This window comes from Pipra filicauda, unplaced genomic scaffold, assembly GCF_003945595.2.
Source record: "Pipra filicauda isolate LSUMZ 115617 unplaced genomic scaffold, ASM394559v2 scaffold128_size5466820_pilon, whole genome shotgun sequence".
NCBI classification, from domain to species: Eukaryota; Metazoa; Chordata; class Aves; order Passeriformes; family Pipridae; genus Pipra; species Pipra filicauda.
This window is the reverse complement of record NW_024103751.1, coordinates 451,355-464,567: the sequence shown is the minus strand read 5'-3', so window position 1 is coordinate 464,567 and position 13,213 is coordinate 451,355. Positions and strand designations below refer to the sequence as shown.

The window sequence follows — 13,213 nt, the reverse complement described above, 5'->3', positions numbered from 1 at the left end:
GGTTACATGGCACTGGTGTCTTTTTAATTTGCGTGTTGTTGTTTCTTTGTTCAGAGTCTGTCTTCGGGTTTTTGGGTGGGAGTTTTGCTCAGGCTGCTTTCTCCAGCAATTTCCTCTTATTCTCACCCACAGAGCTTTGTCCTAATTCAAGGCAAATGTCATCTCTCAGTAGCTATGAGACACCCTGTTGAATGGAGAGCAAGTAGATGAAATAGAGATATTGTGGGCTCTGCCCGTTCAATATTCTTACAAAATAATAACAGGGCAAACACAGGGATCATTGAAAGGAGTTGCATTCATGCCTTGAGACACCTAAGACAGGTTTGGGGATATTAAGCTCAGAATAAACTTTATAATCTGAGCTTTGAAAACATGTACTCTGTTTGTACTGGACTGCACACATTTTCCTCCCTTAGCTTTCAGCCTTCCAGAATTCAGTTTCCAACTTGCCACTCTCTTGATTACAGGAAAATACAGGAGAGAGAGGGTGCTCAGCATGTTCTGTAGGATTTGCTTGGGGGAATTCAGTCCATGGAAGACCCCAGTCTGATTATTCAGTTTATGCTTTAACACAACGGGGAGTTAGGAAGATGATGTTCCTAATCTGTGCTCCTCATCCTCGCCTGACCCTGCCCTTCGAGTGGAATTTCAAGGATGTTATTTGGCATGCCAGACTAAAGGGGAATAAAACGATCTGTACCAAGATACAGGGGAAGTATTTTACTGCTTTCTGTTCCTTTTGCTTCTCTAGCGATAGGAGCATCAATTTCCCAACATTGGCTGGAAAGAGGCCACGAGCTGCCGAACAGTTTATGCCTTCGGTTGAAAAATACATTTCCCGGTCTCTGCAAATTAAACTCTTGGCTTATTTTGTAAATATTTACTTTAGTCTTGCCACATCAAATTCCTTTCTTTCTTGCTTTTACTGCTGTCATTGTCTTTTAAACTCCATTTTAGCAGGAAATCCTGTTCGTTAATGAAAAGCCTCCCTTAATTGTTCTAAGTTGTTTCTCAATTTGCTTGTATACATACCAGTGTGTGGTGACTGCGTGTTTTTTCTACTTATTATAATAATATTCTAATTAATAATATTGTCCTCTGAGACAGAATGTGGTATGGCTTTATAGCACATGGCTTCTAGATAACATACATATCACATGACTTGATACGTAAGCAGTGGCAGATAAAAGGATACTCTTTAAAATTAATGGGTTGCTTTTGTCGGGAATAAAGATATCTCAAAGTACATCATTTATTATGATGAAGTTTAGGATTGGAGAACTGAAAGAGTGGTCCTTAATGCTTGCTGTGTTTAACAGGCAGATGGGACAGAAATCATTTGCTTACCCAGGCTGCATTAAAACCCTCTGTGATGCGTGAGGGTGGCTTGGGAGACCGATTCTCTAAATGGGTGTGTAGTGACAGGACAAGGGGAACGGTCTTAAACTGGCAGAGGGGAGATTTAAATTGGATACTGGGAAGAAATTCTTTACTCAAAGGGTGGAGAGGCCCTGGCACAGGTTGTCCAGAGGAGCTGTGGCTGCCCCTGAATGCCTGGAAGTGTCCAAGGCCAGATTGGACATGGCTTGGAGCAACCTGTCCTAGTGGAAGGTGTCCCTGCCCATGGCAGGGGGTGGAACAGGATGATCTTTAATGTTCCTTCCAACCCAAGCCATTCTATGATTCTTTGCTTCAGGATTTGCCCTGTAATATCCAGCAGCTGAGGCACACAGCCTGTTTCCAAGGCGACACAAACATATTTTTGAGAAGGCACTAGACAAGAAAAGCCAAAAAAAGTCAGATCACTGTCCAGCAAAGTCAGGACATGGGAATTCCAGCTTCATGAGGACTTTTTACTCCCTGGGAGAAGATCTTTTAATCCCCTGATCCCCCCCTTTGTCCATCAGTGGTGCCCATACAAATGATGTTATTTGTGTACGTGACGTTTGTGGAGTCTGGGCGCTGTGAGTCTCTTGGTTTCACATCATCTCCACAAGCCAGGTGGACCTAATAGGAAGTATAGCAAAACTTTATTCAGGAGAAGTTAGTCATGCTTCACTGTACAAGATTAGGAAGAAAGGTATAAAGTGTGTTCTTACTTTCTGGTTAGCAATTTGATATCTTAATTGGTTAAATTCCCTTTCCTGGGATCCTAAATATCTCCCAGGCATTAGAGTTGTGCTCAAATAAATAAGATCAGTGTCCCTCCATGGAATAAACTGCCCTGCAAGGCCCCTGGAGTTCTCCGTGGCTATTCTCTCTCCATATTTCTATTTATATGCCGTTACAGCTTGGATAATTCAAATGTAAAAAGCCTCAGGGGCTCTTTAGTAGACATAGGGCTTTGGGGACTTAGTAATTTTTTTTCTGCATTTATTTGTGCTACGTGAATTTCTCCCAGGGCTGGGATCCTTAAGTGCTCACAGGGCACTTCTCCATCACCCACAGAAAGGCTGCACTTGCTTACAATCTGTCCCCTGTACATGACTTTAGGACAATGCATTTATTGTGTTTGAAATGAAACAGCACAGGGCATTTGTTTTGTTATGACGTCTTGTGTGACCATCCATGAAACTTTATTCAGCCCTTGTATAGAGTTCTTGTGTCATAGCACACTCTTTTTTTCCTGTAATTCATTAAAAAAATTAAGTCAAACCAAAGAAGTGTTCCTCACATATACAGGAATCAAGGTATGGTTTTAACTTTCAGATGTCGGGTTTCAAAAATAGGATATTTTTAGCACTTGCTATAGAAAGGAGCTTTTTTCTGATGCGATTGTGGCATTGTAAAACCCTATTGTTTAGGGAGTATTTGCGTAACGTGGTTTTGGTTTTTAGGGCTTACATTTAATTCTTTAAAATGAACAATAGTACATCATTTGGCATGTATATGGGAGCAGACAGAATAAACAGCTCGGAGTGTTGCTGAATTGTTTGAGAACATTCGTCGCCGAATTTTTTGATCCGTGGAACTGGCTTTTTTCCGTCACCAGACAGTGGTTAGTGTTTGTGTGCTGTTCAGTTTGCTTGCAGCACTTCTGAACTGGGAGAACGAGGAGAAAAAGATTCAGAACGTCTGAATTCCCAGCTTCAAATAAATTCTGTGGAACAGTACTTTAGTCCTCAAGTAACTCTCCACTCAGCACATATAGAATATTTCTAAATATTCAGATAAATGAAAATTCAAGAGCTCATTAGTGATTTGGATTGGGAGAAATCCAAGTCTTATCCCTTCTTCCTGTCATATAACTCAATCTGACCTTCCTCTGCTGATGTCCTCAGCCTGTCTCCCACTCTCTGTCCATGACCCTATTTTTAAGGCTTCCATCTCTTTCTTTGTATCGTGGCATCAGTCTGAGCTCATCTCGTACGCTTGGTATTGAGATTCTCTTTCCTCTAAGATTTTTTGCTCCTTTCTGCCATTGCTATGGCACTGTAAATAGAAATTTATTGCACCTCTAGTCTGGTTTCACCCTCCTTTGTAAAAGAGGTCTATGATTCTGTAGTAGTGCTTAACTTTCTGTTGCAGTAACTTTTTTTTCTTCTGAAATCTTTTGGTTGGAAAAGACATCTAAGCTTGAGTCTGAACATTCCCCCAGCACTACCAAGGCCACCACTAACCCACGTCCCCAAGTGCCACATCCACAGGGCTTTTCAATCCCTTCAGGAATGGGGACTCCACCACTGTCCTGTGCACGACAGCCCGTTCCATGGAGAAATTTTCCCTAATATCCAGTCTAAGCCTCCCCTGGTATAACTTGAGGCCATTTTTCCTTGTCCTATCCCTTGTTCCCTGGCAGCAGAGCCCGACATCCCCCAGCTCCCCCCTCCTGTCAGGGAGTTGCAGAGCCAGAAGGTCCCCCCTGAGCCTCCTTTTCCCCAGGATGAGCCCCCCCAGCTCCCTCAGACGCTCCTGCTGCTCCAGACCCTTCCCCATCTCCGTTCCCTTCCCTGCACATGCTCCAGCCCCTCAGTGTCTCTCCTGTTGTGAGAGGTCATATTTTAGTTAAAACCGAAGTCAGTTGCTTTTCCAGCAGCTTTGATGCACTATGGGCAGCTGTTTGCTGTGTGCTGGTCAGCACACAGGGTGAGATCCTTCACACTTAGGGAGCAGATTGGATTCTTTGCTGCTCCATATATGCCTTTCAAGTTTGGCTGGATTAAATCTCTGCAAGTTGATCTCGCGTCCAATTTTTTGAAAGGTAAAGAAAAATCTAATCAAAATGCCTTTTCTCTTTATGTGCCACTTCTGTAACGACTCTGCCATTTGCACATAACTTTTTATAGAATCGTAGAACATCCTGATTTGGAAAGGACCCACAGGGATCATCCAGTCCAACCCCTGGCCCTGCACAGGACACCCCAACAATTCCACCCTGTCCCTGACTGTGTTGTCCAAACCCTCCTGGAGCTGTGTCAGCCTTGGTGCTGTGCCCGCTGCCCTGGGGAGCCTGGTCAGTGCCCAACCACCCTCTGGGGGAAGAACCTTTGCCTGAGATCCAACCTAAGCCTCCCCTGGCACAGCTCCAGCCACTGGCATTTCTTTATCATTGATGTGTATCAATGATACCTGTCACCTTATATATCCTGTATGTTGAAAGTATTTTTTTAGCTTTAGCAAATGTTTAGTAGCTTTAGGTATTTAGACGGGCCAAGAATATATTCCTTTTTGGCCCTATTAAGAAAATTTATTTCAATTCAAATGTGAAGATTTTTCAGGCTGTTGAGACTTTCAGTTCATAGTGTGCATCCTGTGTTGCTTTTTTATCATTCAACTGTCTTAATAAAAAAAAAAAAAAATCCCATGTGCTACAAAGTCATATGAATGACATGTACAAGCCTGTTGCAACAGGGGTGCTATTGTGCTTTATTTGATTGCTAGTCTCATTGAAAAAAATTGACAATGTGTATTTTTCAGTGCCAGTGATATCCTCCTTGGAATGAGTCTTGCAATCACAGTTCCATTATTATGCTCGGGATAAACCGACATGTAATTTCCTTGGGGCATCCTATTTATTTTCTTAAAATAAAGCACACCGGTACCTTTCCTGTGCAAAGTTGTGCAAAGCTTTCAGAAAGCTCTGGTTTTTGGCAAATTCTAACTTTGGATTTCCTTTCAACTTTTAATTTTAATTCCCATATTTTTTTTTTCATTTTTTTTGTTATAAAACTTCCATTTTATACATTTATTTTCTGATGTGAGAAGTGTACTTTATGAGCTGTTTGGAGCTGATGTAAATCAGACTTTCTGAGGAACTTGTTAAATGAGTCTCCCTATTGGCTCCTTTTTTTTTTTTTTTGGATCTACAGCCTTTGTGGAGTTGACTTTTTGAAAGCGTTAAGTTCATATATTACAGGTTTGAATTTTATTGTGTGTGCAAGTAGCACTTAATCAAATCACTGGTATTTAAGCAACTATTACTCTTTAGTCTGTAATAATTTTTTTTACTTATCGAAGTTCAGCGTTGTGATAAATTAAAAACAACTTCTCCATAGGGGGAGACAAGAAACCAATGTTGTTTTTAATTCCTTTAAATCAGAAACATGAGACCTTGAGATTGTTGTTCCTTGTTGGCTGAGCTCATAGGTGGTGTGATCTGTAACAGATCATATTATCCTGCAATGGTTTGCATTGGAAGGGACCTTGAGGATCATCTTGTTCCCACCCTCTGCCATGGGCAGGGACACCTTCCTCTATCCCAGGTTGCTCCAAGCCCCATCCTACCTGGTCTTGTGCACTTCCAGGGATTCAGGGGCAGCCACAGCTTCTCTGACCAGCCTGTGCCAGGGCCTCACCACCCTCACAACCAAGAATTTCTTCCAAATGATGCCAAGCTGATAGTTCATAATCTTCATAACAGATGCCAGCTGTTATCTCACCTTGCTATTATTCCAGCATTTTATTTTGTTTGCTAAGCATTGGCCCTTAAGTACTTCTGTGAGTGAGGGATGGGTTGAGGTACCAAGATGTTTTCACCGCTCTGAACATGATTTTTTGTTATTATAAAATGTCCATGATGGGGAAGGTGAAAGGGCTGTAGAACTCCACAGCCTGTCTGACAGTTGATGGAGAAGAAGGGATGAAAGAGGGGAATTATTCTGGTAGAAAAATCCATATTCTTGTCAGCCTGTGCAGGCTGCCCTCGGTGACCACACAGTATATGTGTGGCTAGAAGTGTGACTAGGACAGGTGAGGCAAACTTGGGAAACAGTCTTAATTTCCACTTCTCCATGAATTGGCACTTTTACCTTGTGGATAGGAGAACAGGCTTGTAGCAAAGCATTTTTGCCTTTTTCAAGTTGCATTATTCATGCCTTAAAAGTCAAAATCAAGCCCAGTGTTTTACAGACACTGCAGATGTGACTTCTGCAAAATCAAGCACCTCCTGTAGAAGGCAGAATTTGTTTGATGGTGAAAGATATTTATGAGCTAAAGTTCATACAAATGCCTTTCGATGATTGCAGCTAAGTCTGTACTGAGATTTTAAAAATTAATCTGATATTTATCAAGGTGTTTTTCAGAGTTGGAGTCAGAGGCGTAATAATAAGTGAATGACTTGGCGTCTAATTTTTGCACCATTTCAGGAGGCAACAGTACTTCTGTGGGAGCTCCAGTTTCATCCGTAAATCACATATTTGGCCTTATTTTTTTTCTGTTTAGCTGTTTAATGTTCTGTTTAATGTTCCAGTTAAGTTTGCAGTTCTATGTATTTTTATTATGAAAAATTTAGTATCAGAAATTCCTGCGTATGTGTCCCTGCCCTTCTGCTCTTCTAAGGGGTGGTCCTTTGAGAAGGATAGTGGATTTATGAAGAAAAGAATTTGTGTTGAGGGTTTTTTTTAACCTGAATATCTGTGTCCTGGGCAGTGGTCCCACAAAGAATTGTCTCAGCATGGTGTGAGGGACATGAGCTTGTGGCAGGAATGCAGAACTTTGCGAGGGGAAGCCCCTGTGCCAAAGACAATGTATAATAGCCCCTCACTGCTCCTTTGGAACTAGAGATCAGCCACCAAGGGCTTGCTTATGCCATAAACTCTAGTTTAGTTATAGTACACTTAATTAAAAAAAAAAAAGTATTTAAGGAAGCAAAAATAGGATCTGAAGAAATAATCCTCTATGCTTTTCCTTTACCCTTCTTTTTCTCAGTTCTCTACGTTTCTGCCAGAGAAAATAAATTTGCTTTTTGCTATTCCAATTCCATGTGGAATACCAGTGTATGTGCATTTTCCTCTTCACATATATTGAATAAATGCACTTTCCAAAATCTTGATCCCTCTTCCTTGTTTATATTTAAATTTCCTTTTGAGCCAGAAGTGCTTTATGTATTTTGGAGAAGAATCTACGAGTTGGAAATCCTTTTTATTCCAAATTCTTCCTCTTTGTGAAATTGTCTGTATCTTCAGAAGCATTCAGACACCAGATTTAACCTGTTCTTCCTGCACCCTCCCATAAGCATCACCAGGCTGGTTTTAGCTGATTATTCTGTCTCCACAGCACTAGATGGTGCTGATGACAGTATCTCTGAAATCCGAGCCTTCAAAAATTGGAAAAGTAGTGCTGCTGCTTCCAACCAAGGACAACAAGTTTGCACATCCAAATATACTGGATTGGGAAAAAACCACTTCAGACTGTGAATGCAATCACAGACGATGGGAGGCGAAAAAGGTGGAAAGCCACAACTGTATCTAGTGGTGGAATTTACTGAGTTTGCTCTCAAGAGCTGAGATTTGAGCTTGAGAAGCGTAACTAATTTGTCATGGCAGTGAGAATTGTTGGAAGAGCCTTCTCCTGAGGCTCTTGACTAGCAACGTGGGGACGAGCACCAATACTCTGAGAAATCTACGCCTTGTGAAGATCTCATCAAAAAATGATACATTCTAAATTTGAAAAATTCAGAGAACTACTTCAAAGTGCTGAGCATCATTTCCTGAGGCAGAAAAGCTTTCCAATTACGTGCCTCCAAGCAGTGAAACTGTCCTCCAGTTCCAAGAAATAGAGGTTATCCAGAGTATAACAATGAGGGAGTTTTTTGCCACTTATGAGTGAATTTTGTTCGTAGAGCCCCAGACTGGTTTGGGTTGGAAGGGACCTCAAAGCTCATCTCCTTCTACCCCCTGCCACGGGCAGGGACTCCTTCCACTGCCCCAGGTTGCTCCAAGTCCTGTCCAATCTGGCCTTGGACACTTCCAGGGATCCATGGGCAGCCACAGCCTCTCGGGGCAACCTGGGCCAGGGCCTCACCACCCTCACCCTTATTCGTGCTTATTGGTCATAGCAGCCTTTCCACCCTCTAAGGACACACATAGTCATCCTAGGAAAGCCTGATAGGAGTCCTCTAATGGTCCAAAAAGAAGCCCAAGTAATGTTTTTAAACACAGAAAGTCTTAAAACGTCTGAGCTATAACAAGATTAAATGGCCCCAAGTTGCACCCGGGGAAGTTCAGATTAGATATTTGGGAAAATTTCTCTGTGGGAAGGGTTGTCCTTTCACAGGCTGCCCAGGGTGGAGTCCCCATCCCTGGAGGGATTTAAAAGCCATGTGGATGTGACACTTGGGAACATGGGGGTTAGTTCCTTGGCAGTGCTGGGGGAATGGTTGGACTTGATGATCTTAGAAGCTCTTCTGCAATCAAAACAGCTCTAAGATTGGGATGGGGTTATCTGTGAGTTGAAAGCTGTGTTTGAGGTACACAGGGCTTTAGAGAAGAATCTGACTCCTTGGAGCTGCTGAGCACTGGCTGGTGGCCTTTGCCCGCTGCTGCTGCTTCCACCATTCTCCTCATATATCAGGTTATACCACCCTCTCTGAGTGCCACAGCTGTACTTTTTTTCAAAATGCAAGAAAAATATGTTTATTTTTCCATATGTGTGTGGACCTCTGATTTCACACATTACTTTTAAGCACTAAGATAATCCTTTTTTCCTTAACTTAAGCTAAAATAAATTTGAAAATAGTATATGCTAGTAAATGCAGTAACTCAGTGTCCAAACACCCAAAGCTTTTGTCATGTACTTGGATTTCTCCTGTCTAAGCAATTAGGTTATTACAATGAATAATACACGAGATGCTTAAGGATATATTGCAGTGTATTGCATGAGGTGCTGCACTTAAAATTTGCATTTTAGTGAACACAAACTAGTTATGAACTAAAAATGCATGTATGCCATTCGTTCTGTTACAGTTTGACTTTTAAGAATTTAATCATGAACATAAAATGTTCTTCACATCATTTATTGTATAGAATATTTCTGATTCAAACTGCTGTTACTTACTAAGGTGTGAAATAAATAAATAAATCCTATAACTATCGTGCATTGCATTCTAAAGATCTTGTGTATATAATAAAACATTTCTTCTGACTGAATGGTCAGACTATTTCAGGACATTATCGTGAAATTATTTTGATTTTTTTTTATCCTTTTTTTTTCCAGTTTATTTTCTCTGTTGTCTAAAAAACACAACAAAGTGCTGGAACAAGCCACACAGTCCTTAAGAGGTTCCCTGGGTTCAAGCGACTCTCCATGTCCTGATTATGTGAGTATCAAACTGAATGTCGCAGTGGGTGATTCAAAAACAAGTGGCACATTCCTAAATCTGCAAAGAATTCCCGAAGTGTGACAGCTGAGCAACCACCGACATCAAAATACAGGAACCTGTAGGAATGATGTCATGTCTGAGATGTCTTTAAAAAACGCAAGAATTACACTTAAAAATGGCAGAGCAAACCCGCAGTGATTCAGAGCAAAGAAACTTACTGTCAACTCATGATTTTCGAGCCATTTGTAATTCAAGAGATTTAAATGACACAGTCGAAAACATTATTTTTAAGAACAGGGCTTTGGCATCCACATTATGTTAAAATACCTAAAAATGCTTGGAAACAATTCCCAGTGAGCCTTTGGGGGACTACTGTAGTCATGGGGCAAATTGGTATGTTGTGAGCACATGGATACTTACATTTCTCTTCAGTTTCCTGAGCCAATGCCCACAAATAGGCAACAATTTTGTAATTTAATTGCATGGCTTGTTGGAAAATCTCTAGTTTCAGTACAAGAAGGAGACGTCTTGCATGGACTTGAATAATATCTTTGTGCTGCTGAAGTATCTTTGGTTTGTACTCATTTGAACTCTCGCTGCAATACTGTGTGAAGAAAAAAAAAAGACTTGATGTATCAGTTGTTTTGGATTTTTGAGGATGAAAATGTAAAAACTGTTTTATTTTCAGGGTTAATACAAGGTCCGGGACATGCCTGCTTGAGACTTTACATATCATATTACTCTAACATTAAGTATAAAAATATGTGAAGAAATAATTTGATATAATGGTTTGATGACTTAAATCTCATACAACTAACCAGGTTTCTTAACCTGCATCTTTTAGTTATCTCTGACACATACCCTACAAACTAGAGGCACTTTTTTATTCAGAGACATGTGGGTTTGTAAAGCAAATTAATCACTTGCAGGATTTTCCTGTGTATTCCTGCTGCCTTACCATGCCCTAAGTCACGTGAAACTCCTAACAGCACCCGTGGTTTAGGCCCTCTGATTTCCCTCCCAGAAATTGCTCTCAGACCTTTAATTTTCGGAACTTGAAACATTTCAGCAAGAACACCCTCAAATTAGTCTGTGGTTGAAGAGCAGGAGGTCCCACTCCTGTTTGCCTTGTGAGGTGATACACAGGCTGGATAAAGCTCTTTCATCTGCATGGGCATGAACAACTAAAAGCCTCCAAGACTTTAGACCCCTTGGCCTTTTTCTGTCTTTTTTTCCATGGGTTTACTTCTGAGGAATAGGAGCCTCTTGTCAGGAAGATACTGATTTTATGAAGAAAGATCCTTACGTTTTCTTCCTAAAATACCATCCCCACTGTTCAGAGAAAAGCAAACAGTATGATACATACATGTGTTTGTATAAGAGCACATATACATAAATATATATATGTATGTTCAAGCACACTTAGGCGTGTGAATTTATATATATATATATGTACATATATTTTGGGGCTGTGTAAGAATTTGGTGCTGAAAAATATTTTGTAGGTTTTATACTCTGGAGTACAGCCAAGAGGCTCAGACACTTCACTGAATTTCTTGTCTCCTATGGTTGGTATGACGTAGGGGTAGAGGAAACAAAGAGCAGTTGGAAAGATTGGTGCAGGAGAGAGTGAAATAAGTTCATGGCCTGTGTTTTGAAAGGATAAGGTAAACTGTTGTGGATGGTTTTCTGGTATTTTTTTTTTCCCCTCTCCAATTGCTTGTGTTCCCACTTAATCTGAGCCATAGTCAGTTGGCTAAATAAAAGTTTGGGCCAGGTTTCATCACTTCAGCATATTCTGCTTCTGAAAGTTCATATTTATGTTGTCTGTAAGAATGAGGAAGATTGTAGGAACTGAGGTGGCTGAAATGTCTGAAGTCCTGAAGCCCGTTGTACCTCTGTGTTTCTGATAAAGAAAGGGATGATTCCCATATTACCTGCTCTGCACAGGTTTCTGGAGAAGAGAAGTCTCTGGAGAGACCTGAAAGCCCCTTCCAGGGCCTAAAGGGACTCACTCCAAGAGAGCTGGAAAGGAACTTTGGACAAGGGATGGAGGGACAGGAAAGAGGGAATGGCTTCAAATTCACAGAGAGCCAGGGTTAGGTTAAATATTGGGAAGAAATTCCTGGCTGTGAGGGTGGTGAGGCCCTGGCACAGGCTGACCAGAGAAGCTGTGGCTGCCCCTGGATCCCTGGAAGTGTCCAAGGCCAGGTTGGACAGGGCTTGGAGCAACCTGGGCTAGTGGAAGTTGTCCCTGTCCATGGCAGGGAGTGGAATGAGATGAGCTTTAAGGTCCTTTCCACATTGTTCTTGTTGAGATTTTTCTGGTCTTTAAAAAAGAAAATAACAAGTTGTTTCATTTATTAAGACTGGACCAGTTTCCTCATCCTTTCCTGATAAACTCCTGTCATTGTGATGGGATTCAGGAGCAGGATGAAGAAGCCAGCAGGGAAGAGGGAACCACCCCCTGCCATTAAACCATTACCTCAAAGACAGGATCCTTGGTCAGACTAATTCTCATGCTGCTTTGTTTACTCATTATTTCATAAGTTTATTATTCATCATTTTCATAGTAGTACTGACCTCTTTTGAAATACCACACTTTGATCCCATTGTCCTTGTCTCCAGGCTTGAAGAAATGGGAGAAATCCAGTGAAGTTTATCTTTATTGCTTTCTCGCATTCAATGAAAGCACATTTTCTAAAATTCTCAGCAAACAAGAAAACTGGTAATAAAATAATTGAGGATTTTTGCTTCTTTCAGTTCAAATCAAGACAAATTACTTAAGTAAACATATCAATGATTTTCTTGGTAATTTGATTACAGCCTAATGTAATTTATTAAATCAGAGGTACTTAACAGCACAACTGGAGACACGCTAACTTCCCTTGGGAAGTAGCACGTCAGACGTGTTGTTGGAGCTACCATCTACCCAAGTAATTGCTTTTTAAGGATTTCATGGCATTGCTTATGATTTTTGAGCCCTTCAGTGCTTGTTATACTACAGCTGGTAACGAGAGATTCTCCTTAACTCTTTCTGGGGAGAGAGGGGATGGAGAAGGAGGGACTAAGTTTTGAATTTTGGCAAGCTTTTGTCAGGGGTTCAGAATTTTCTTGCTGATATAAAAAAAATAAGCATTTGCTTAATGCAAAACATTGAGTAAAATAAAAATCAAATACAGGAATAGTTTTAGATTCAAATAGTTTGGCACACATCGTCACTTGAGTCCTACCTTCTAAATTTTGGTTTAAAAAAAATAAAAAATCGTTCTATCCAGATGAAGCTTAAATGTGTTAGGAAAAATTCTAAAAATAATCTCACTTAGTGCCAATATCTTCCATTATTTCATATATAGGACTATCATTTAAGCAGCACTTCGATGGTGGATGAAATTCGTCGAGGGTAGAAGCAATGTATGTAATGTTAGATTTTCATATTTATAGATGTACTCCTGTCAGTATATGAAGAGCCATCTTTTAATCCCCTGTCCAAAATCTGTTGGTTTTTTTGGGTTAGCTAGCATAGAAATAAATGCATGTTGGCAATCCAAAGGGAAAAATATGAAAATCTGTATGTAGTGATCTCTGTGTGTGTATATATATAAAAATATATATTTTAATATCTATTTATGTATATGAAGTCTGCAGTAGCAAAGCCTGGTTATACCAGGAGAG

The 13,213-nt window shown here is 40.6% G+C and overlaps 1 protein-coding gene across 3 annotated transcripts in view; it reads left to right on the top strand.

The window, feature by feature from the left end:
- The window catches only part of DYM (dymeclin), a 215,528-nt gene that overhangs the window by 131,695 nt on the left and 70,620 nt on the right, over window positions 1-13,213 (top strand). For all 3 annotated transcript variants that reach the window (XM_027724300.2, XM_027724297.2, XM_039390634.1), the window contains one exon: window positions 9,433-9,535. In XM_027724300.2, the coding sequence (XP_027580101.1) occupies window positions 9,433-9,535 (103 nt within the window). The remainder of the gene's footprint in view (window positions 1-9,432; window positions 9,536-13,213) is intronic.